At 51.1% G+C, this 23,497-nt stretch overlaps 9 protein-coding genes across 9 annotated transcripts; 5 read left to right on the plus strand and 4 right to left on the minus strand.

Annotated features, from left to right (window-relative positions):
- Positions 1-716: 716 nt before the first annotated feature.
- DSM5745_00586 (mitochondrial 37S ribosomal protein uS2m) lies at positions 717-1,826 on the plus strand (the record flags this gene model as incomplete). The annotated part of the gene is made up of 3 exons (XM_026742602.1): positions 717-747; positions 806-979; positions 1,036-1,826. The coding sequence occupies 3 exons, from the start codon at positions 717-719 to the stop codon at positions 1,824-1,826; spliced, it is 996 nt and encodes a 331-aa protein (XP_026608447.1).
- A 254-nt stretch (positions 1,827-2,080) lies between these two features.
- DSM5745_00587 (putative mitochondrial carrier protein (Ymc1)) lies at positions 2,081-3,324 on the minus strand (the record flags this gene model as incomplete). Its single annotated transcript, XM_026742603.1, has 5 exons — positions 2,081-2,111; positions 2,162-2,790; positions 2,840-2,976; positions 3,024-3,035; positions 3,222-3,324. 5 exons carry the CDS (start codon positions 3,322-3,324, stop codon positions 2,081-2,083), a joined length of 912 nt encoding a protein of 303 aa, XP_026608448.1.
- A 302-nt stretch (positions 3,325-3,626) lies between these two features.
- Positions 3,627-7,304, plus strand: DSM5745_00588 (translation initiation factor 2; the record flags this gene model as incomplete). The annotated part of the gene is made up of 3 exons (XM_026742604.1): positions 3,627-3,650; positions 3,710-7,100; positions 7,153-7,304. The coding sequence occupies 3 exons, from the start codon at positions 3,627-3,629 to the stop codon at positions 7,302-7,304; spliced, it is 3,567 nt and encodes a 1,188-aa protein (XP_026608449.1).
- Positions 7,305-7,538: 234 nt separating this feature from the next.
- On the minus strand, positions 7,539-8,392 carry DSM5745_00589 (HNH endonuclease; the record flags this gene model as incomplete). The annotated part of the gene is made up of 2 exons (XM_026742605.1): positions 7,539-8,093; positions 8,162-8,392. 2 exons carry the CDS (start codon positions 8,390-8,392, stop codon positions 7,539-7,541), a joined length of 786 nt encoding a protein of 261 aa, XP_026608450.1.
- A 696-nt stretch (positions 8,393-9,088) lies between these two features.
- DSM5745_00590 (EI24 domain-containing protein) lies at positions 9,089-10,000 on the plus strand (the record flags this gene model as incomplete). Its single annotated transcript, XM_026742606.1, has 3 exons — positions 9,089-9,133; positions 9,319-9,773; positions 9,823-10,000. The coding sequence occupies 3 exons, from the start codon at positions 9,089-9,091 to the stop codon at positions 9,998-10,000; spliced, it is 678 nt and encodes a 225-aa protein (XP_026608451.1).
- Positions 10,001-11,471: 1,471 nt separating this feature from the next.
- On the plus strand, positions 11,472-13,501 carry DSM5745_00591 (uncharacterized protein; the record flags this gene model as incomplete). The annotated part of the gene is made up of 3 exons (XM_026742607.1): positions 11,472-11,531; positions 11,601-13,127; positions 13,181-13,501. The coding sequence occupies 3 exons, from the start codon at positions 11,472-11,474 to the stop codon at positions 13,499-13,501; spliced, it is 1,908 nt and encodes a 635-aa protein (XP_026608452.1).
- A 1,159-nt stretch (positions 13,502-14,660) lies between these two features.
- DSM5745_00592 (uncharacterized protein) lies at positions 14,661-16,985 on the minus strand (the record flags this gene model as incomplete). The annotated part of the gene is made up of 2 exons (XM_026742608.1): positions 14,661-16,618; positions 16,928-16,985. 2 exons carry the CDS (start codon positions 16,983-16,985, stop codon positions 14,661-14,663), a joined length of 2,016 nt encoding a protein of 671 aa, XP_026608453.1.
- A 311-nt stretch (positions 16,986-17,296) lies between these two features.
- On the minus strand, positions 17,297-19,630 carry DSM5745_00593 (neutral/alkaline ceramidase; the record flags this gene model as incomplete). The annotated part of the gene is made up of 2 exons (XM_026742609.1): positions 17,297-19,376; positions 19,431-19,630. The coding sequence occupies 2 exons, from the start codon at positions 19,628-19,630 to the stop codon at positions 17,297-17,299; spliced, it is 2,280 nt and encodes a 759-aa protein (XP_026608454.1).
- An 873-nt stretch (positions 19,631-20,503) lies between these two features.
- On the plus strand, positions 20,504-21,200 carry DSM5745_00594 (pre-mRNA-splicing factor SPF27 family protein; the record flags this gene model as incomplete). Its single annotated transcript, XM_026742610.1, has 2 exons — positions 20,504-20,540; positions 20,590-21,200. The coding sequence occupies 2 exons, from the start codon at positions 20,504-20,506 to the stop codon at positions 21,198-21,200; spliced, it is 648 nt and encodes a 215-aa protein (XP_026608455.1).
- Between the last annotated feature and the right edge of the window lie 2,297 nt (positions 21,201-23,497).

Here is a 23,497-nt window from a genome sequence, read left to right on the forward strand (position 1 = left end):
TCGGTGTAATAAGGTATCTTCTTGTCCGCGCGCCTGATGTAGTTCAGCAGGTAAAAGGGATGTAGAACTTTCGAGGAGTTGGACAATTTGTAACATCGTTGCGAGAAAGACGTTGGACAGGGAATCTTGCTACCAGAAGGGGGTCTTGTGATTATCTGTCATTTTGCTCCTTTATGTTGTTGTCGGACAAGACCGGGGTTATGCCATTGCTGACTATTTTGTCACGGCGACCATAATTTTGTATAGATAATAGTCAAGACTCTTTACGAGCTTGCTTATTCCACTGTGCTGCCTGAACAAGAGTGGCAAGACAATGTGCTGGCAAAGATAGGTAATTGACCAGTTGTCGGTGTCGTTGGTTTCCATCGGTTGTAAAAGTTAGGGAAGAATTGAATGGTCGAGCGAGGATTCATCCTATAACTAATGGCATACAGCCGCAAGTTCTAACATATATTCGAGTTTTAAGTGTCATGCATAATAAACACAAGTCACGCACTATTCTAATTTGGAATCAAGTTCAAAAGCTTGTGGTATGGTAAAGACGATGCGGAGTATACGGAGTACATCGGGGAGATATACGGAGTAGGTACCGAGTAGCCAGATCAGGCATCAACTGTTGCCTGAGATAATGCCAAGCCCGCATCAAAAGTTCGGACAGGAGAAACGAACTCCTGCGAAACGCCATCAGACGAAACGCTCCTCAACCACACTGAAAGATGATTGTACGACACTTATGTGCGCGGCAAAGTAGGTGCTTCTGCATTCCAATGGCCCAGGATTTCCATGCTAATCCAGGCTTGTCCAGGCCGCCAGCTTCTCGCTCTCAACCGCCAGGCCTTCATTCCCAGAAGATTTTCGTCGACAAAGATAGAGACACCAACGCCGGCTCAGACAATAGTTTACCGTCCCATATCAGAACCGGGCTCTGGGCGCGTCGGGGAAGCACGAAAGAAGGAAGTCTCGCAGGAAGTTCAGCGACGTATGTCGGACTCGTCTCTTCGAGCTTACCGTTTTAACTTACCAACACCTGCCTAGGTTCAAAATTCCAGCGCCTCGGAAGTTCAATCTCGAAGATCTACAAACCAGAGGACCTTATCCGCAACCCTCCCTCTCCCTCCGACATAACCCTCGAACTCCTCCTCGCCAATCAAACCCACCTCGGCCACACCACCTCCCGTTGGAACCCTCGGAACGCGCGCTACATCTACGGTATCCGTGATGGCATCCATATTATCTCTCTCGATGTCACAGCCGCCTATCTTCGGCGTGCCGCCAAGGTCGTTGAGGAAGTTGCCGCCCGTGGCGGTCTGATTCTCTTTGCTGGCACACGGCCAGACCAGAAACGCATCGTCGTTCGTGCGGCAGAACTGTCGCACGGCTACCACATTTTCGAGCGCTGGATCCCGGGATCTCTGACGAACGGCGAGCAGATCCTCGGCAAATGCCAACAGAAGGTTGTGAACGCGATCGATGAGGAGCAATTGGACCTCAAGGAGTCACTTGCTGACCGAGCCATCCTCAAGCCGGATCTAGTCGTTTGTCTCAACCCGCTCGAGAATGAACCATTGCTTCATGAATGTGGGCTGAACAATGTCCCTACAATTGGAGTCCTTGATACGGATGCGGACCCCACAAAACTCACGTACCCAATTCCCGCGAACGATGACAGTCTGCGTTCCATTGCTCTCATTGCGGGTGTTCTGGGACGGGCTGGGGAGGCTGGTCACCAGAGGAGGTTGCAGCAGGCTAAGAAGCCTATGGAGAAAAAAGCTGTACAACGCGATGCACCACAGCAGGCTGAAGGACAGGATTTCTTCGAGAACTGACGTGTGTCCTCTCGTTATTGTTTTTGGAGTTAATCGATTTGTATGTATAGATACTGTATGGACATTGTATGAATAGGTTTTATTTGAGGTCTAAACTATTTTATATCATATAGATACTGACTGGGCAGTATTTGCGAACAGCGGTGTAAAAGTTAGTGACAAGTATGAGAGGTCTAGGATGAACTTTTCCTCATTGCTGAATAAGCCGATGGGATATCTAAACTGAAAAGAAACCGTTCTATATGTATATATGTCTAACCCAGAGCCCTCATGGTAAGTTCGACACTATACAAGTCAGCAAATCACGGTCAGCCCGTTGGGATAGAGGAACATACACAGCGAATGTTCCCGCTGAAACGGGCATAGCCCTCAGCAAAGTCGGCCCGATACCCTTCCAGAAACCTGCAAGTCCCTCCACCGCGTACGTCTTCTTAAAGCAGTCTCTCATGCTCTTAAACTGCTGCTGCGCGCCGAACCCATCGCATTGCATCTTGCTCTTCACGACATCCAGCGGATAGCTAGATAGCCAAAGCGCTTCGCCCGCTAATCCTCCGTATGTCGCGACCTTGATACTAGAGATATCCTCACGCTTGACGTTGTTGCGCTTTGCATCCTGGTTCATCAAAAACTCGAATGCCAAGAACCACACGCCGTATGCTTGGATTTCACGCAGGTAAGTGACAGCTTGACCACGGTAGAGGCCCTTAGCGAAACCGCCCTGGTTTGTAAGTTTGCGAATGCAGTCGAGGGGTCCGCTGTAGAGGCGCCCTGCGCCGTGGGGCTGGGTCTGGAGACGGATACGGACGTGCTCGATAGGGCCGGAGAGGACGGAGTTTGTGATTCCTGCGAAGCCACCTGCGAGGTAGTACTGGCCGTAGCTGAGGGTGCTGTCGGCGTATTTCTTCCTGTTGAGTTCCTCTAGCCGCCGGCGGGCTTCGTGGAAGGCTCCGAATTGGACACTGACCTAATGCATGTGAGCGTGGATGTAGAGAAAGTGGTCGTGGAGGGCTCACGCATGCGCCAATTCCGATGAGGGGTGTCAAAGTCCCCTTGTAGAAAGCGAGGGGGCCCTCATTCTTCAGGATTTGGGAAGCGCAATCGAGAGCGCTCGAGTATTGGGTCGTTGTTTGAAGTCGAACCTTGACGATATCTGAGAAGTTAGAGGTGGTAGGGACAATGCTGAATTGGAGTATATACCAAATGGTTGGCCTGTTCATATGTTAGCGACAACCTTTATACAAGACTGGAGCTTTTGACAATAGCAATTGATTCCCCGCACTAGGGTTTCTCAATACAATACTCTTGAGCGGGGGTCTGCGGTCAATCAGGGCAGGGGCGACAGAAGAAGAGCAGATAAAAAAAAAAACAGAAAGAGCCCTTTTGGAGTTCACATACCAAGAAGTACCTGTGCGATTCCACCGGCCGCGCCCGCTGATAGATCCTTGATTGTACGCAGGGCGCCTCCTCCTTCGTGTTCCAAGATCTCTTGAGGCTCCATTCTGTTCCTGAATTCGTGGCTGAGTAATTGAGGATGTGACAAGGAATTGACCACAAGGACAGAACTAGAAACCAAAGAGACCGAACGAGAGAAAGGGCTCCTGCAAGGAACTGGACCAGATGAGCTGCTTATCAGGAATTACCATCTCAGCGCCCGCACCAAGGAATGAGGCCCTTTGATTGGGCTGCACGTGAGTTGGTGGCGGGAAACCAGAGCCACGGCGGAGTTTTGGGTTCTTTTCCTGCGCTTTGCCGGAGCTCTGGAGATCATCCGAGGAAAACGACGACAAGAGGCCGCCAACTATGCAACGGCGGACCATTGTGCAGGTATGTCTCTCCATTATAATACAACTGCCGCTTGAAACTTGCTGACCTGTCTTTCACAGCTCTCCCGTCGTCGTCCCGTCGATTGGCCCGGTACAGCCCGACTACGAGATGTTACAGTATCTTATCATCCGCGACGATGCTTCCACCCCGCCCTTTCTAGACTCAACTCCTCCGAACACTCTTCTTCCGGTAATCCAGATGGCGTAACCGAATTTCCAACGTCCCAGAACTCGGCGTCGAAGTTCGGATCTCGATGGGCGCGCCAGCAAACAACACAGCCCGCGGCTCTCAGTTTGGAGGAGCAGGCCGTCCGGAACGCCTTGATAGCAAAGGCTCCCAGTACCTCTGGATCGAACCCAACAGCCGGCTCCTCGGACGCTTTACAATCAGCCCCGAGGTTCGGTTCTCGCTTCGCACCGAAGCAAACATCTCAGTCGGCGAGTCTTAGTCCCGAGGAGCAGGCCGTTCGGGACGCCCTGATCGCTAAGTCTCGTGGCCCTTCTAGTACGAATACGACAAATGGGACAACAGATTCCGCTTCTTTCACATCGGTGCCGAGATTCGGTTCACGCTGGGCAGCAAGGCAAGCATCCCATTCCTCGACGCCTAGTTCAGAAGAGCAGGCCGTTCGGAACGCTTTGATGGCAAATTCTCCCGGTGGTTCTAGCACAAATACTTCAAATGGTGCGAACGATGGTGCTTCTTCGCCAACGACGCCTAGCTTTGGTACGAGGTGGGCATCAAGGCCAACACATCAATCCTCGGTTCTTACTCCAGAGGAGCAGGCGCTTCGGGACAGCTTGCTAAGATCTGCGAACCAACGTCGATCACGGAATCAGGAAGAATCGACATCGCAGAAATCCATTCCATACCGACGTCCCGGCTTTGAATTCAATACAGGAGATTCCCGTGTGCCGTGGAGGAATCGTTTCCCTTCTTCTATGGACAAAGAAAGTTCGGAGCTTCAACCCCTCAGGGAGCACGAAGTCCATCGCCTGCCAAGGTTAAGTAGGGCACAGCGCGGCCAAGATTGGGAATGCCCCGACTGTGGTTTTAAGTGCTTCGGCAAGTATATTGCTTGTCCAATGTGCAAAGCGCGGAGACCTGGACTAATAAGACCATCTTCATTGCAAGAAGAAGAGCCTCGCGGCTCTATCCCTAAAGATTGGACATGCCCCGGTTGTGGTTTTAATTGTTTTGGGAAACATAGACGTTGTCCACGTTGCAAAACGCGGAGACAACATGCAAATATGGGCTCGAGGGAGCTTTCACGTGCCTCTCAAACTGGTGGCAGCATCGAGCCCAGAGGGGACATGGCTACGGGCCATGATCTATATACTGACCTTAGTGGGGAGACATTCGAATATTCGACCGGGGATTTTCACGAAAAGCCCACCAAGATCCGCAAGACGTTCGCCCGTGATGCCGAGGCCGATGATAAACCTCGACAGTCGGCTCTCAGGCAGCACATGGCAGCGAAATTGGCTATGGAAGAAGAGACAGGTGAAGTAGATGCTGGGCTTCGCCGGCGACTGAAAGAAATGAGGTCTCGCAAGCCTGAGAGGTCTGAAGCGTTGGAGGATAAAACGGATTCCTGGTCGTCTTCTCCGGGACGGTGGAAATCTCGCGATGATTTTGACAAGAAATCAAAGCGACGAGGAGACCATCGTGAGCGCGAATCAGAGATCGAAGAGGAAGAGTTTGATGTAGAGGAATATCATCGCCGACGGGAGGAGCGAAAGAAGTTGAAGAAAGAAAGACGGTCAAAAGAGGTAGAAGAACCTCAACTGAGCCGGCTCTATCTTCCCGAATTTATCAGCGTCAGCAATTTTGCCGATGTCGTTGGCATGCGACCAGCACAGTTAGTTGAACAGATGGAGCAGATGGGTTTCGAAGATGTTTCTTACAGCCACGTCCTTGACGCCGAGACAGCTGGTCTGATCGCTGCCGAGTTCGGTTACGAGCCTATCCTCGACACTGGCGCTGACCAGGATCTAACAGCCGCACCTGAGCCAGAGGATAAATCTATGTGGCCATCGAGGCCTCCAGTCGTCACGATCATGGGCCATGTAGATCACGGTAAGACTACTATTCTCGATTGGCTGCGCAAGTCATCAGTTGTTGCATCGGAGCATGGAGGCATCACTCAGCATATTGGTGCGTTCTCTGTCAGTATGCCGTCTGGTAAAAAGATAACGTTCTTGGACACGCCCGGCCACGCGGCCTTTCTCGACATGCGCCGACGTGGTGCTGATGTGACGGATATTGTGGTGCTCGTTGTAGCTGCCGATGACAGCGTCAAGCCGCAGACCGTCGAGGCCATCAAGCATGCTACAAGCGCCAAGGTCCCCATCATTGTGGCCATGAGCAAAATTGACAAGGAAGGGGTCAATCCTGAGAGGGTCAAACAAGATCTTTCCACCCATGGCATCCACGTGGAAGACTATGGTGGTGATGTCCAGGCAATTGGTGTCAGTGGAAAAACTGGCCAAGGAATGCTAGAGCTCGAAGAAGCTATTATTACTCTCTCCGAGGTTTTGGATCATAGAGCCGACCCAGACGGCTTCGTCGAAGGATGGGTCATCGAAGGCACCACGAAGAGCTATGGCCGTGTTGCAACCGTCCTCATCCGACGCGGAACCCTCCGACCTGGCGATATTCTGGTCGCCGGCAACACGTGGACCCGTGTCCGTACACTTCGGAACGAATCTGGCATTTCCATCTCTGAGGCTACTCCGGGAACGCCAGTCGAGATAGATGGCTGGAGAGAGAACCCAACAGCTGGCACAGAGCTCCTGCAGGCGGAAGACGAACAACATGCCAAGGAGGTCGTGGAGTACCGGCTAGAGAGAGAGGAGAGTCAGAAGCTAGGCGAGGATACGACAGCCATTAACGAGGCTCGCCGTGAGCTGCTCGACCAGCGACGAAGAGAAGCTGCCGAAGACGAAGAGCCTGCGGAAGAGAAACCCTCTGGTCCCAAACCAGTCAACTTCGTGGTTAAGGCGGACGTTCACGGATCGGCGGAAGCTGTTGAGAACTCGATAACCGCCATTGGAAACAACGAAGTTTATGCCAGAGTGCTCCTCTCTGAAGTGGGACCCATCAGCGAGTCTGATATTGAGCTTGCGGCCGCTGCCGACGGCCATATAATCTGCTTCAACATGCCTATTGACCCCACCATGAGTCGGATGGCACAGAATTTGGGTGTCAATATAATGGATCATAACATCATCTACAAACTCGTTGATGAAGTCAAGGATACTCTGAGCGAGCAGCTGGCCCCTTTGATAACACAGCGTGTCACTGGAGAGGCCGAGATCGGGCAGGTCTTCGAGATCTCTCTCAAGGGGCGTGCGAAGACATCCATTGCCGGATGTAAGGTGCGCAACGGAGTAATCAGTCGGGGTAAGAAGGTTCGCGTCATTAGAGGACAGGAGACTATCTATGACGGTAAGCATACACTCGCAGCTATTTCGGTTGGGCCGTTACTAACAGATTCCAGGCTCGATTACATCCCTAAAGAACGTCAAAAAGGACGTTACTGAGATGCGCAAAGATACCGAGTGTGGTATCGGCTTCGAGAACTGGACCGAGTTTGCAGTTGGCGACCAAATCCAGAGCTACGAAGAAATCTCGGAGAAGAGACAACTCTGATCTCCCTCTCCCCTCCCTCTTGATCATGTCACTGTATTTTTATTCATCCATCTTTACCATCTTGTATAAGGCATATATTAGGGTTTGGTTACTGGCGACTGTACCATAGCATGGCGGACTATTACGGATACCATGAGGATTATAGAAGTGTACATCATTTCATATAATCTATGATTGAGCATCTAATCTACGATTGAACTAAATGATTACTAAACTAAACTAAATGATACAAAGCTACCTAGCCTTCCATCTCACCCTTCCAACCCATCTCGCCCAATCCCTCACATCCTCCCTCTCCAATATCCTCTCAACGGTAAACCACTCTCTTGCCAACTCCTCATTAGTTGCCATCCGATGCACAAAGCTATGACAAGCACGACACAGCCAAGCAACATTATTCAGCATCCACTCATCATGCCACCCCTTCTTGATGACCTTATCATGCACCCCCCTGGGGATCAGATGATGATACGAGAGTGGGATCCAGTCGCGCTCGCAGATTTCACACGCCTCAGCGCGCGTGCTCGCCCAGACTGGTGGTGGGCGCGTCACGGCGGGAATATAATCCGTTAGGATTTTGTTGAGGAGCGATAGGGCCTCAAGATCCGGGGTGTACGTGGAGAGTGTGTCGGTTATTGTGCTGGGCAGGGGGTTGGAGAGGGACTCGAGGGTTGAATGAGCCAAGGGGATAGAGTAGGTTGTTGAGAGGGTGGGGGAATGTTGGATTGCGGAGTAGGAAAGACTCTGCAGTGGTTCTGGGAGGGCCGTGAAGATTTCTGTTGCTATGAACTGTTTGGCATAGTTGTTAGCATTGTCCCAGCTACAGCGATGTATATTAGATTGAAGCGGGGAAATACATCAATGAAGTCAGCTAACTCCTCGGGGTTCTCTTCCTCCGCTGGCGCAGGTGTGCTGGGCGCCGAAGATTCATCCGTGGACTCGGCATTTCCTTTTCTTTTGGCTGCCTTGATCCTAGAAGCTTTGCGCTTAGTTTTGCTGGGTTTATGCTGCTTGCTTCTTGCGATGATGACGCTGGAAACACACTCGCGGAAGACGGCGTAGTTAGATTCGGTGTCTGAGGAGGCCATGCTCAGAGGAATCTGTTATTCCGGACCAGAAAAAGAGCACGAGTTCAGCCCTAGTATCTAGGCAATCGTGTAGGAATCGAGGGATTGAGCACCCGGAGATGGTGAATCCGCACCGTCGTGTCGGGATCTGAAAGCAGCGGATTGCCCGAGGTGCATGCAGTCTCACTCAATGGACAATGACCAAGATAACCCCCAGAAAGAGAGCAACTGATTCGTCTTTTACTACATAGATCTACAGGTATACCGTCATCAGACTGAACCAACTGAGAGGGCCAAGATTTACAAATTGGTAGCAATGTGATCGAGATGTACCGCGGAAGAATTTTCCAAACGCTCCACGAGGGAGAAGAAGAATTTGGGGTAAGTCGGCGGAGTCTTTCTGACCTTCTATTTCCCCTCCAGATGATCCATTGAGAAATAAGGACTTCAGAGTGAATAAGAAGGTGTGATCAGTATTTGGGAAAAGGAAATAAATTGGGAAAAATTTGTGGCCTTATATAGCTTTATTCTCACCGCCTGGCCAGGCCGGCATCTTATCGATATGGATAAGGCACCAATCATAATGCCGATAAATGCATCAGCCTCTCTCCACAATACAAACAATGAGGTCAGCAGGCAACACTAACCTACCAACACACTTGCTTGCTATTATCTGTTGATTTGGTCCGGTTTTTATATCTCTCGCGCTTGTCAGTAATGGCCTGGGATCTCAGCAAAGCTGCTTGGCTTTATCCTCTTCGAGTATGCTCCTTCGCGGCTAGAACTTGTGTCTGAGAGCTTCCTGTTAACTCCGACTGCTTTAGGGAATCTACTATTTTGCCTCACATCGATTCCTCTGGCCACTGTTCAAAACCCGCCTAATACCAATCATCCTACTCTCAGCCTTCATCTATACGATCCTTTTCTTCTTCACATACCTGCCGCAGGTAGCCTTTCTGGCCATCTTCCAAGGCGCCGGAGCATGGATCAGCGGTGCCTTCTTAGTCCTGGGAGAAGGAGCCGCCATTGTTGCCGCGCTGTTCGAGGCGTTCTTTGTCGATGAGACGCTCGTGGATATATTCGATGCCGTGCTGGTAAGCGAGGGCCAGGGTGATCTGGTCGCGGCTTCTCGCGTACTATATCCGCAAGGCGACGATGTCGTCAAGCGACTGGGCAAGCCAACACAGAGTGCAGTGTACTCGCCTTTCTCTCTGCGTCAGATCCTGGAGTTTATTCTTCTGCTTCCATTGAACTTTATTCCTGTCGCGGGCACTCCCATGTTTCTCATCCTGACCGGCTACCGCGGCGGGCCGTTTCACCACTGGCGGTACTTTCAGCTGTTGGACTTGTCTAAGCAACAGAGGAAGGAAAGAATCCGGAAGAGGCAGTTGCAGTATACTACGTAAGTGCAGGCCTGCGCATGTTTTCATAAATGCTTACACCGGTGGCAGATTTGGGACCGTGGCATTGATTCTGCAGTTGGTGCCTGTCCTCTCTATGTTTTTCCTGATGTCGACTGCGGTCGGCGCGGCAATGTGGGTGGTTGACATCGAAAATCGACGACCTCTTCTGGGCGAACGGCCGGAAAGAGATGCGCACTATCGTGACAATGATGATACTCTGGCGTGATATCCCGGCGTTTCAGCATATTTGTTTTTCTTACCTCGGCCAATACCACTGTACAATTTCGCATTACGGAGACTGATTTTGAACTCTGACTTTGCTCCTTCGGGGCACAGATGTGCCCCAGTAAAATTTGTGCGCCCCAAACTCAGTTCCACATGAGACAAGGCGTGGAACTCTGCTGAACTTCCAATCGTGGTTCAGTTGGGGTCTTCTGGTAGCGCTGCAATGACGTTGCTCGTCGTTTCACTCTTCAGATAGCTTGAGGAACGACAGGCTGAGACGAGGCATTTACCTCTCGCAGGAACGATTCCCTGTTCGCCTTGCATCTCGTTTAATGACATCCCACGCTGGGAGAGCTGTAATCCACGTGATTTGCTCGCACAGGAAGGTTGTGCAGTCCGATATCAAATTGTGCCATGTGCCGGAAAAGTGATAAGTCCGGTTTTGGGATGAACTCCATCCATGATAATCATCGTGTCGCGTCCGTTGAACGGCGAATGCTAGATACAGCCTACAGCCCAGCCTTTGCTAAAATCGCTAGGCAGCCGCGGCCGCACTGCCACAAGTTACAACAGGGGTAACCCCACAGCGACTCCTGTTAAGAACTTAAGCGTCAGCTCAGGGCCCTTGGGCATCACTTTTAGTCTTGCCGCTATCTGTCTCGCGTCTTGTCATGCGGCCTAGGCCCCCGTAAATTCACGCATCGTCGGTCTCGCATTATTGCTTTATCGGCGGGGAAATTTGCGGGTTGATTCTCGGCGAGCTAACGGCCGAGCATCTGGCGAGAGATTCGAAGGTTTAGTGGCTTCCTGTCCGATAGAGTTTAGGGCGCTTGCATGTACTCGTGAAGACTGAAGAGTAGATTTCTCGTACTCGTGCTGGGGTGGGTACGTAATTCTGGTCACTCTTGAAGATTCCTCAGCTTGTCGTCGATCATCCGCTCAGAGCCAGTTGGACAATCAAGTTCACAATGTTGCCTCGGTTGTATACTCGTACAGAGCAGAGCCTCCAGGTTATGAACAATAGTAGGGTCGTGGTGATGGGTCATGGTAAGAGATCGTGTGCCGGATCTGGCTAAGCCGATCTGCAGCTACCAGCATAGCAGCCAGTAGCAGAAGAGGCGTTCAGGTGGTGTGGAAGTGGAATTGGAAGTTGGGAAGGGTACGGCATTTCGGTCGTGACTTCCGCAAACTTAGTAAATGGTTGAACCTTAATATTAATGTTCCAGAAATCTCGCATACTAGAACCTCCTCTCTCTTCTTCTTCTTCTCTCCCCAGTCTCCCCTTCCCCGTCTTTTTCTTCTTCCTGGCGTCTCTCCCTCGTCCATGTCCAACTGCAGTTTCGACATGCCCCTCATCATGCACTAATGGGGTTCCCCAGCTACTTAAGCTGCCAACGACCCACCACCATGACTACTTACCGGACTGAAGCACTTGAAGCTATGGAAACGGCCTCTTGACGACTTGCACATTAATGGACCAACGAACTAGGCTACAGAAGGCCTGCGATGCCTGCAGCATCAGAAAGGTGAAGGTACGTAACATGACATTGGGATCGCCCCATTGAAAGCTACCCCGAACTGACTCGGAGAGCGTGGGGTAGTGCGACACCAGCGGTCCCCCCTGTCGGTCATGCGCGAGCCTGAGCATTCCATGCACTTATGAGCGGCCAACGCGACGCCGTGGCCCACCAAATCGCCATGCTGAAGCTTTCAAGAAGCAGAAGCTCGGGGAGACACCCTACGCTGGCTCAAATTCGCCTTCCCCGGACCAATCTACACAATTATCCCCCTCGTTGTCGGGGGTTGGCCTTTCGGCCACGGCCACCTCAAGTGCACTATCGCTGGAATCGATCTGCTCTCTGCCCACCATCCTGCTACTCATTGACGACTACTTCACATACATACACCCCCTGATCCCAGTTCCCCATGAGCCGACATATCGCGCTGCCCTTGAGCGGAGAGAGGATCTTACGCATAGTACCTTCTTAGCGATGACCGCCGGTATGATCGGCGCACTTGTCGCATCGTTTCCACGAAGACCTAAAATGCATATGAAACCGGAGGAGAGGTCGGCATTCCCGCATTCTACGGCCCTGGTCAAGAGATGCCGTGATATAGCTGTTCAAGCGCGGGGAGCGGGATACCTCGACCGCAACGCTACTGTATACGACGCCGCTACTAGCTATTTTCTTGGTCTGTGCTCGGGATATATCTGGAATGTTCGGTCATGTAGAGTCTACCTTGCAGAATGCTTGACCATGATCCATGTGTATAATCTCTGTACCCTGCCTCAATCTCGCGTCCCGCCTCCAGGCCCAACGAGCCCGGCTTCTACGTCATCATTTCATTCACAAGAAACTGAAGCCCCGGTCAGTATTCTTGAAGTGGAGCTTGGGCGCCGTCTATTCTATACGACACTGGTCGGGTATCGAACCTTGCAGCAAATGGGATCTCACGATTCAGCAATCCATGTTCCTCCCGAAACACCGACAGAACGCTATCCCCCGCTACCTTTAGAGGTAGACGATGAATACATCTTTCCAACTCACATGGAACAGCAGCCAGCTCATAAGGTTTCCCGCCTAGTGGGCTTCAATGCCAACGTGCGCGTATACAGTTCCTATAATCCCATATCAGCCTGGGAAACAGCTTTTGGTGCAGGCCAACTTTTTGACTGGGACCGACAAAGGGTCGTGATATACGAATGCTTACAGAAAAGCAAATTGGCCCTAGCAAATGTTCCAAAGGAGCTGTCCTTATTCATACCTGGGGGCGCACCGCTAGATCAGGAGGATGTCAAGATGACGATTGGCCACGAAGACGCGGGCGCCTCGACGCGCCGCCATATACAATATGAGATACAAAAGGCCAATATATATGCTAGCCAGCTTGCAACTCGCTCGTACCTGGTCGAGAAGTACTGGAGCCTGCACGAAGCCTGGAAAATGTACCAAACCCAAAGCCGCCAGCCTACACCTATCAATTCCCCAGTAGGGAGCAATGGCATCAACCCAAACGACCACATCAGCAATATCATGGTCGAGGAACGGCAGCTTGTGATCCGAGACCTTTTTGTCCTTTTACAATCTGTCAACGAAATTAACATGGAGCCTAACGGCGCAAGCGTGGTAAGTTTGCCTTAATGACATGAACATACTAGCTCATACTGACCATAATTCAGACATCCAAGATTCGCCAGATTGCATCTACCTTGTTGGACTTGTCTAAATCGCAAATGACAACTACTCCCGTCACAAGCGGGCCACAAACGCTCACCAAAGCGGAAGCGGAGGCGTATTTGTCTGCTTTTATAGACACGCTGGTCCGCTTAGAAGGTCTTGGTCCGAGTTCAAAAGCGCCGTCTAGTCCCCAAACACAGGGGCGGGCAATGAGCTATCTCAGTGATCATGATCGCGATGAAGAAGAATTGCGTCAGTGGGCCAGTCTGAAGGCATACCAGGCCAAGTTCGCCGAAGCAGGAGGCCTCTTATCTGAAATATGAGCCGTAAACATTTCTTTGAGCCGAACCAAAAAAAAAGTGCACATGGAAACAACACAGGAGATATATCTGCAGACCTTCTTTTCCCGAAGTCTTCAAACATGCAGCTAGATTGCAAGCTTTACTTTTTGAACAAGGGGCAACAGGTTTATGGGGCACTCCATTGTGCTGGATAGCAGTTGTCGTCAGTCACGAAGTGATATCGCCTGTCTCATCAGACTCCGCCGCTCTATGACCAATATTAGGCTCGGAGTGACTCGATGCCGCGAGAAACTGATCAACACGGATCCGAACCTCGAAGTGTTGATCTCACTCGTGAGTACCCGCTCCAGGCGCTGGGTAGCTCCGCCTGCGAAACAACCGAAAATTCTAGAGTCTCAAAAATCCAATTTTTGGGCCTCGGATGGTCTCGCGGAAGCTTCCAAATGGAGATCACATTGTGTCAACCTGACCAGGTGACTTTACACTCGATGGTCTGAGGCATGGGTTCTAATCGAAAACCTATTACAAATGAACGAGGCACAGGCGGCTCTATGCCTCGGTTCATAAGCCATACGAACATTATCAATTTCCTCAAATAAGCCGCGTAAGGCATTAACTCGAAGATGGCGCGCAGAAAAGGACATACTTCAATTCATGTCACTATATCAAATGAGACCAGAATACAATCTAAAACTTGTACAAAGTTCAACAGGCCGCAACGCCGTAGCATGTGTATCTTTCTAATACCTTCAGTTCTTTACCTTCCAGCCTGCTGAAGGTCCTCTTCTACAGCAGATCGACCTTATTAACTCCAGGGTCAATAGAGCAGGCCGTGGTCCTCGTGACGGGAACGTAGGGTTGGTTTACTTCCTACCAAAAATGCCCACCACTGAAAATATGCTCAAATGTAGAAGAGCTATGAGCCATAGGCCTATAATGCAGCATGATAGGTGCCTTCCTATTATGTACTTGCTCGACACCCGCGCGCTATCCAGAACAACTTTCCATGAGCACCTATACCATATCTACGCGGGACAAAAGGGGATGATACGACGAGATTAAAATACTTTATGAATCCATAGTCTACAATATATAATCAGTATCAGTACATACATGCACGCTAAATTAGACTAGTAAAAGGCAGGTATATGCAAGATAGACAAGAAACAAGGCTACTAGCCTATGCAGTAACGGTAACCGTGCGATCGGGCTCTCTATCTGTGACGGTCGTCGTGACGGTTACCGTGATCGTAGCGAACCCAGCAGGAGTGCAGGGGACGAGCTGTAACTCGTCGTCGTCGCCAGTGGCATCACCGCACGCCTTGACTTGGCCCTCCTGAGTGGCAGCGGCTGTCACTGTTGCCGTTGCAGTCGCGGTGGATGTTCGAGAGACCGTGGCTGTCTTGGTACCAGTCAGGGTGAATGTTTGTTGGGGCTGAGGAGTTGAAGTCGGGGCCCGTGTTCCTTCTCCTTCTGTTTCTGCTGGTAAGGTGGAAGTTTGGACGATGGTTGAGATTAGGATCATGGTCGTTGTTGAGCTTGGATCCTCTTCTGGAGCAGGACTGGGCGACGGTTTTGGTGTTGTAGGTGTCACTATGAGTATGCTTGATGACGTGAGCTCTGAGGAATCGGGCAAAGTCGACGTTTGGACAATGGTGGACACCATTGTGAAAGTAGTTGTAGAGGTTGGCTCTTCAGCAGAATTGGAGCTGGGAGTTGAAGGTGCTGTTGTAGGCTCCGCTTCTGGTTCAGCTGGCAGCGTGGATGTCTGTACGATGGTGGAGATTTCTGTGAGTGTAGTCGTGGATATGGGTTCATCCTCGAGATTAGGGCTGGAAGTTGGAGACGCTGAAGTTGGTTCTATTTGTGTCCCAGGTGGCAATGTGGATGTCTGCACAATAGTAGAGATTTCTGTAACTGTGGTTGTAGAGCTGGATCCTTCAGAGATGGGACTGGGAGTTGTAGGTGTAGACTTTGATTCCGGCTCTTGTCCCGCTGGTAATGTAGACGTTTGGACAATTGTGGAGATCGCTGTAATTGTTGTTGTAGAAGCAGGTGCTCCGTTAGGTATGGAAGTAGCAGTTGTAGAAGTGGTTGAGGATGATAAGACTTGGGTGGATGTAGCAGCAGAGGTAGGCGTCCAAGTCCAGGCCGGCGTGGGAGTGGGCGCGGGCATGAAAGTAGAAGTGGGTATTAAAGGTGATGAAGAAGCCCAGGTCACAGCATTTGAGCTAGATTCCCGACTCGGCCAGATTGTTTCGCTTGTAGGGTGTTCCGAATCTACGCCCTCTGTGACTAGGACCATGACCGGGGTTGTATGGGTGGTAGACGTACTGCTGGCGGGAGTGGTGCTTATTTGGGCTTGTGCCTGGGTGGAGGGCTCCGTTCCAGACGTCTCTGAGGTTAGGGGTTCTTCGTCAACAGAAGGTTGAGCACTCGAAGTCTGAGTCTGCGCTGGAGTTCGCGATGGTGAACCACTGTGGGAGGATGTGCTTGTCTCTACAGGAATAACCGGTCTCGAGGTTGTGTTTGTACTTCTGTCTGTACCCAAAGTCAAGGTTGTAGAGTCAGGGCCTGAGTGAACTGGCGAGGACGTATGCAAATCGTGTAAACTGCCACTCTGGGTCTCATTTTTTAGTCCGTTTGTAGGTACAGGCGATGGTGGAGTCTCAGCTGTCGAGGCAGCGGGGCTCACAGACTCAGACTCGGTCATTGGAAGATTCTCAACAATACCAGTGGTCACTGGCGTGGATATAATAGTCTCAGAACCTGCTGGGAGATCTTCCACAGTGCCAGCTGTTATCGGTGTAGAGGTAGCATGGCTGGTACTTGTCTCAGACCCGGTTGGAAGATCTTCGATAACCCCAGTCGTTACCAGCGTATTTGGTTCATGGGGCGACGAGGTCGCTTTAGTCGTTGAAGTGGCTGCTGTCATGCCCGTTACCGGGTTCTCCTCAGTTGCGGGAGCAGGAGTAGGGGATGAAGTCGCAGCGTCGGTCTCAGACTCTTCAGATGTGGGCTGCTGTGTGGATGGGGTATAGCCAGGCCCTGGGGTAAATGGAATGACAACCAGTGGCATGTCATCGTCGTCATCTCTGGCCACCAGGAGGTGGGTAGAGGCGCGCAAAGTTGTCGAAGCTATGTCCAATGTGTCATGCTTATTAGAGATAGTAGGAGCGAAAAAGATCGGGCCAGCCGAGCAAACCGACAAAAGAAGAAAGAAAAGAAGGAGCATCGCGAAAATGACGGGAAAAGAGCGTAGGCGGCTAACAAATTGAGCGAGCGAGGGCATCCCAGTGGTAGTGCAGCGGTCCTTTTATGGCACAGTATCAAGGGACATAGTGGCTCATGACCCTGGAAGAAAAGAAAGAACGAAAGTCAGCAACAAGAAAGGAAGAGAAAGAAACAAGACAAAGGAGAAGACAAAGTCAGTAAACTGTAACACACCTGCAGCAGGACCATGAGGATCCTTTATGCGCCGGGAGATTTTGGCAAGCACGGACATTGATTGCTTGGGCTCGATCTGGTTCTGCAGTGCTGGAGCTATAGTTAGTTAGTCTCTGCAGCAAATCAAATGATTGGCTGTCAGGAGAGATGCAGCTGGCGCGCGTCAACGTCGATCCAGATGCTGCAGAAACTCATTGGCGCTGAGGAACTGCGGCGTCAACATGAAACACCAGCTGGGCAGAACGAGAAAACAAAGGTAATAGAGACTTGGCTCGTCAATAGATAATATTCAAAGTAAATCAAGTGATGCTTGCCTAAAGCTATCATAGAGATCGTTACCACCATAACTAGACCTCGCCCTTGCGCTGCTTAGACAACGACTGTAAAGGGCTCGTCGACTCCCTCAAATGCCTCGACTCGCCCATTGAGGCCCTTCGCATCTCCATAATAATGGAACCGGTAGACTCCTGCCTGCACTGGTCGAGGGCTTCCAGCAGCGTAGTACTCGTCCTCTATCTCCCATTGCAAAGTCACTTCACTGTGCCCTAAAACGGTGTTGGTTCTGTTCCACCGATACACAAGGCTCCAGTCGCTGTCAGTTCGCACCGTTTCCCATACCCCGTCCTCTGTTTGTCGCTCGACTGCTGCAAAAGTCGACTCTAGCCGTAAGTTGTTCCTTGGGTTAGCGCCGATGAAAGTGGCAGTCGCTACATCGCCAGGTGCATATTTAGCGTTCCCGGCGGACGCGGTCACATCCCCATACGCTTTGCCGATCGGATGACCATCGTACACTACCGAGGGGATGAAACTCAAGGATTTATCAGTGTTGATTGGTGGTTCAGCCCCTGACGGTTGAGGATATTGACCTTCTGCTTGGGCGGATTCAGCAAGATACGGCAGGTATGTGAGCGTCAAATTAACATATGCTGCCAGTGTGTTGGGCCCGTATAGCGTTGAGGCGCCCTCATAGCGCTGTCTGCTATACTCTTCCTCCGTAGTCACATAGTGTGCATAGCTGTTCGCTGGAGAGCCTAGAACTACCAGAGGATCAGAGATGGAAAGCACATCACTTGCAGATTTCGCGACCGCTTCTTTCCACCGCCGTCCAGCCATTGTTGTAACTTCACTCGTGGAGGTCACAATCATCAACTGCCCGACACGGAGGAGCTGTATATCCACTATGTTGGGTGTCCAAGCGTAAGGTAGACTGATTTCACCCACGTCTAGCAAAACGTCCTTAGGTTCTTGACACCTCTTTTGTTCAGGCGTCGGCGAGTGAAGAAATCCACGAGCAATATACCACAGTGGGTTACGCTCTGCAGGTGTAGTATCGTTTTGGGTGAAGTCGAAATACCCAGGCCAGTCGGTAGTCCCCGCAGCAAAAGAGAATCCAAGCGCCGCGGAGCATGTGCTTAGAGTGCTGGAATTGAAAGGTGACTGGAAAGTATATCCATCCAGGTTCTCAAACAGATGAAATGAGCTGACCTGGGAGCTTCTACGGATCCGTATTGCCTCAGTATCCATCTGGCCGTATAGTTCTTTGGCGGCGGAGTATTGGCGGCGGCCAATTTCAAAGCAGCTCTTCGCGCCGTGGTTATCCTCACGAAAGAATGGCCCGCGCCCATGGCACTTCGAACTTTGTCCACCGCATGTACTGTCAGAGTAGCGGCACTTTTCTCCCGATCCATCTTCACACCATGCCCCAAGAATGTTCGGAGAAGTATCGCCTACGCTTGATTGGGAGAAGCCAGCCACAAAGTCATCCGTAAACCTCGCGTCATCTTGTACGCTTCTCTCAAAGAGCCAAGCAGCAACACCTTTGTTGTCTCCACTTGCGAGAGTGTTGTTACCGTATAGTGACGTACCATGTACAGGAAAGAACGTTAGAACAGCGGTCGTTTTATTGTCACTCTCTCTGTCAAACCTCAGGAGCCTTAATAGTTTGTCAACATTTGAAGGATACCGTGCCTTCTCCTCTTCCGGGTTGGCATCGTAGGAGTATGGGCTTCTGTTAATGTTCGCGTCTTCGACATCAATTGTACCGAAGGTGAGGCGTCCGGGCGCAAGGCTCTCATGGGCTCTCTGTATAGATAGCAGTGCACCGTCAACGATTGCCTGATAGCTCTGCTTATCGAAGCCTTTATTCGGGATTTGCGGGAGGAGATAGTTATACCAAGCGCCCGGGCCTGAATGGGAGTGTGTGCCTGTGAGAGCGAGGTTACGGTCCCCGTATCGAGAGTATTCGCTTCCCAGACTGGCGAGCCCTTCTAGAACCCCGTGTCGAATTCCAGTATCTCCCGTTAGTGCATCAAGGACTATGTAGATCCAGGTCTCTTCGAGGTCGTTAGGGTTTCCAACAATGAATGCTCGAGAGTACAACCGTTGGCGCAGACCAGTGCCAATTTGATCGGTGTCAGCATATCCTCCAAAGCCTACTTCGACCACGGGTCTATGCAGTGTGTTAGTAACTCTGCGCAGGTGCAAGAAACAGCATAGATCTCACCCTGTAATATCCGCCTTGCCGGCTCCCAGAAGAAGGATGCTATCATCTGCAACGTAGTTTGACGATCGATCATCCCACTGTGACTTCACCTCAAAAATCGGGGCGTCATCATAGCCATGAAGCACAGAAATCAATTGCAGGAGAACAACAGCAAAGATAAAAGTTCCGACAATAGCAAGATTAAGCCTGATATTTGCCATTTTCAGAGCGCCGAGGAATACGCACTCCCAGTCTTGTCAAGTTCTATGACATCAGAGAACTCCTCCCACCGTACCTAGGGTTCATAAAACTATATATTTGACTTGGACGCTTTTCGTCAGGTATGGCCGAGAAACCCGGGCTAGATCGTGCCTGGGCGCGGCGCCTCGGAGTATTTGTAACTCTAGTTCGAGCGAAGGGGGATGGCGAGAACGTCTGATTGGCGTTTCCGTTGAATATAGCTTCAATTCCTGAACCTGTTTACCCCTGCCTCAAATCGAAATCGCGCCCTTTCCGCTGCAGCCTGATTGGACACACTGTAAAGCCCCGTGCCGTAAATAGAAGGCCTCGTCAAAGAGTGAGGGTCATACGCTATCCCACTAGACTCGTGCGGAGAACTGGGCAGTGATGGCAGTGGTAATCCGAGCATGTGCTATTGGCAAGATGCGGAGTATGTAGCATGCCAGAGCGGAACAAGACGTCGATCAATACCGGAGCCAACCAAGTACACAAGTCACAGAATACAAAATATCCGACACTTGCGAGCCGTCCCAGCGCGTGGGAAACCGTAAAGCTTGGTCTTGTCGGACGGTATAACAAAAGGTTGATATGAAGGCGATGATCTCACCGGGGTCCAACCTGCGGGGCGCCTAGTGGTGGTGGATAGAGCTAGGATCGTGCCTACCTGTTTCGGAAGGGGCTCCAGATTCTCCGTATTTGGCTAAGTCTACTACATATGGTATTTGTAATTCTTTTGCACGTGACTATGCAGCACCACAGCGAAAAGACAAGCATAAGATCAGGTAAACTTACCTGACCCCAAGTCCCAACTCTCTAGGCCTGACACTCGGAAGCCGCCGAAATCAACACTCAAAATGCCCCTCATAAACGAATCCCACGACTCCCTCCCGTGTAAGAGCCTCGACGCAAAATACAAAACTGACACTCTAACACGATGCAGATATCGATGCGACGCCGTCCGCCCAGGCGCGGGCGAATGCGGAGAGGTTAATCGCGTCAGAACTTCCATCTGGTCACCAAACTTCGATCCATCCTTCAATCCCCGAATTCTCGGAGCCCAAATTCTCGCCCTTCGTACAGCAGGAACTCGAGCGCAAGGCAGCTGGTCTACCTTTGACTGGAGGCATCGATCTATCGCGCTATGAGGCACCAGAGCCACCGACTCGCAGCCCGGATGCAACACCCAATCTTGATGAATGGCGTCAGACCTTGCGGAAAGCCTACACAGCTAGCTCTCATTTGTCTTCACGGCATGAGAACCTTTCGCTCCTTGAAGAAGGCGGCAAAAATGCGTGGTTGATCGGAAATTCGCAGCTGGAAGACATACTTAGAGGGCTTGAGAAGGAGCTGGCCGAGACTAAGGAGGCGGCAGAGAATGTCAACAAGCAGCGTAAGATCGCGCAAGAGGCGAGCCAAGGAGAGTTGACTGGGCTGGAGGAGTCATGGCGACGTGGTGTCGGTGCTATTCTTGATGTGGAACTTGCCGCCGAGGACTTGCGAATGAAGATTCTGGAGCAGAGACGGCAATACGCTCAGCAGCAGGCCCGGTAAACAGCATCATGGCGTGACCACCAATGCAAAGCAACCCACTTTCTGTATGATGTTGTCAGCTATATCGTCTGCGGAAGTCGGACAGTCACTTTGGCAGTTCTCCACGGTCATTGCGGCATGTGTTGCCAGAGCCACATCGAGTCCTATAAACATCTCTTACGCATGATATCAGGCCATGTTCTGATTCCAGTCCCGGCTAGAACACTTGACGCGTTGAAACCAACGATGACACAATGGTTGCACCGGATACTCGTGTCCTCATCGCTTCGCTCAGTCATGCGGAGTCTCATCATCGGAGACTAGAGCTCTCTGAACCCGCTAGTTGTTGTACAATGCGGGTTCCAGAACTGGCGCCGTTTTCAGCTCGACAACTGTCTTGGCCAGCTGCTTAGTATCAGTATACCCGGCGTTGGAAAATTAATCATTATTTACTTTGCGCTGTACCCAGCTAGTTTCATGATAAAGGGCTTCGCACAAGCAAACTGATCCTAAAATCCATTCTAGTTGAATGATCGACAACACCTATCGAAATTACACGGGTTCTCCTCAAAGTCAGTACAGCATAGGAAGCTGGCCATAATTATGAGCTGATCCCTGGCAAAGATATATATATATATATAACCTCCAACCGCTATCAACCTGCAGTACCATCTAACCTTCCCCATAAGAACAGCAGCGCCCTTCTCTGCAGCCAGCCGATTCCAATGCACCAAGTCCTTAAAAACCCCATTCAGGGTAGTCAGCGGCGAGTTATACCCCAAATATCCCTCAGTAGGTCCTTTCTAGCCCGCCCCTCATCAACGATAATATGCGGGTTGCTTACCGCGAAGACCGCCGGCTGGAGTCTACTCAAGTCCCCCGCGACCTCAGGCAGCCAGAGGAGGTAAAAGTGCCGCAGGAGGACGTGCCATTCTACAAATACGACAGGATAAGCATGGGCACTGGGTGCATATAGGGGAAGCGGATGGGCGTCGTGGCGAGCGTTGTCAGAGGTCTCCGAACGATATCGCTGGACCAGGGTCTGTGACGATGAAGGCGTCTCCCCCGATATTTGGGAGCGTTGAGGGCGATGCAGCGTGCTTGATTAGGCGTTTTTCGTAAAGGAGGTGCGCGAGGGAAGCGTTTTCGGGGCTGACCAGGTTTTGAAATATGGGGTGAAGCCAGCTGGAGCAAGTGGTTAGTGAGTTAGGGTTTTGCTTAAGGGTTGAAAATTGGCTCTTGCGTTGAACCACCGCCCATTTTCCAATACAATTCCACAAGTGTTGCGCTAGCCTCGCTGTCAACGCCGGCGATTCCATTTGCGGGTCTGACAGCCCGTGCGGAAGTTGATTTTGATATCACCGGCTGCGCGGACGATGCGCTCCGCTTCCAATTTCGAGATGGGATGGGCACCGAAGAGCTCGTAAGGCTTTTTGGGGATTTCAGATTCGTCACTGAGAACCTGTACGGCGTGCCTCGGCCTTTTCTCCCAAGGCGCAATCCAGGTTTAGGACGGCGCAGACAGACCGAGCCGGAAGATGTCGAGATGAATCAGCTGGTCCCGGCCTTTCTGAGGGCATTCAGCACGTTGACGGCCCCGCCAACGTTGACCTTGCGGACTAATGGGAGGAAAGCCTCGTGGCGATCTGTCTGTCGGATCATGGCAGCATTGTGGAACACGGTCAATGGCAGGTCGGCCACTGAGTTCGGCCATGGTTGGGGAAAGGCGCTATATACGCGGCCTCGTCAAAAATGTTCGTTTTGACAAAGGTAAAACCCAGATCGAGAAGTTCATGGCGAGGTTGCTGAAGATCAAGGCCCGAATGGCTGCGGGGTCTTGTCCCTACGAGCTGCGAGATGATCCAGTTGCCAACAAGCCCTAATACCAGTAATTAGCTGTGACTTACAGATTGTTTTCACGCAGCAGCTCCGTGGAAAGGCCTGGCCAAAAGGTGATATAACACACCACAACCACCAACGACAACGTAGCGCCAACCCTGCCTCGGAGGCAGCGTTTAGCTAACATCAATCGGGCTATGGACAGCCTTCTTGTATACGGCTTTGACATCATCGACAATCCACCCATGAGGCCAAATCCAGTGGGCTATTGTACTATCTTAGTTTCAGCCACCATTGCGCAGAAGAAGTTTACTCACAGCTTTCACCGAGTCAGACTCACAAACCAGATTTCCTTGTGGCAGAAAACAGGAAATAGAAGAAGTCGAGATGGCGTCTTCAAGCCGACAAGATTGATCAGTTCACGAACAACTCATGTGGAAGTTGAAGCGGAGCCATGAAAAACCAACAGCTGGTAATTT

Source organism: Aspergillus mulundensis (assembly GCF_003369625.1).
Source record: "Aspergillus mulundensis strain DSM 5745 chromosome Unknown scaffold_0, whole genome shotgun sequence".
Lineage (NCBI taxonomy): Eukaryota > Fungi > Ascomycota > Eurotiomycetes > Eurotiales > Aspergillaceae > Aspergillus > Aspergillus mulundensis.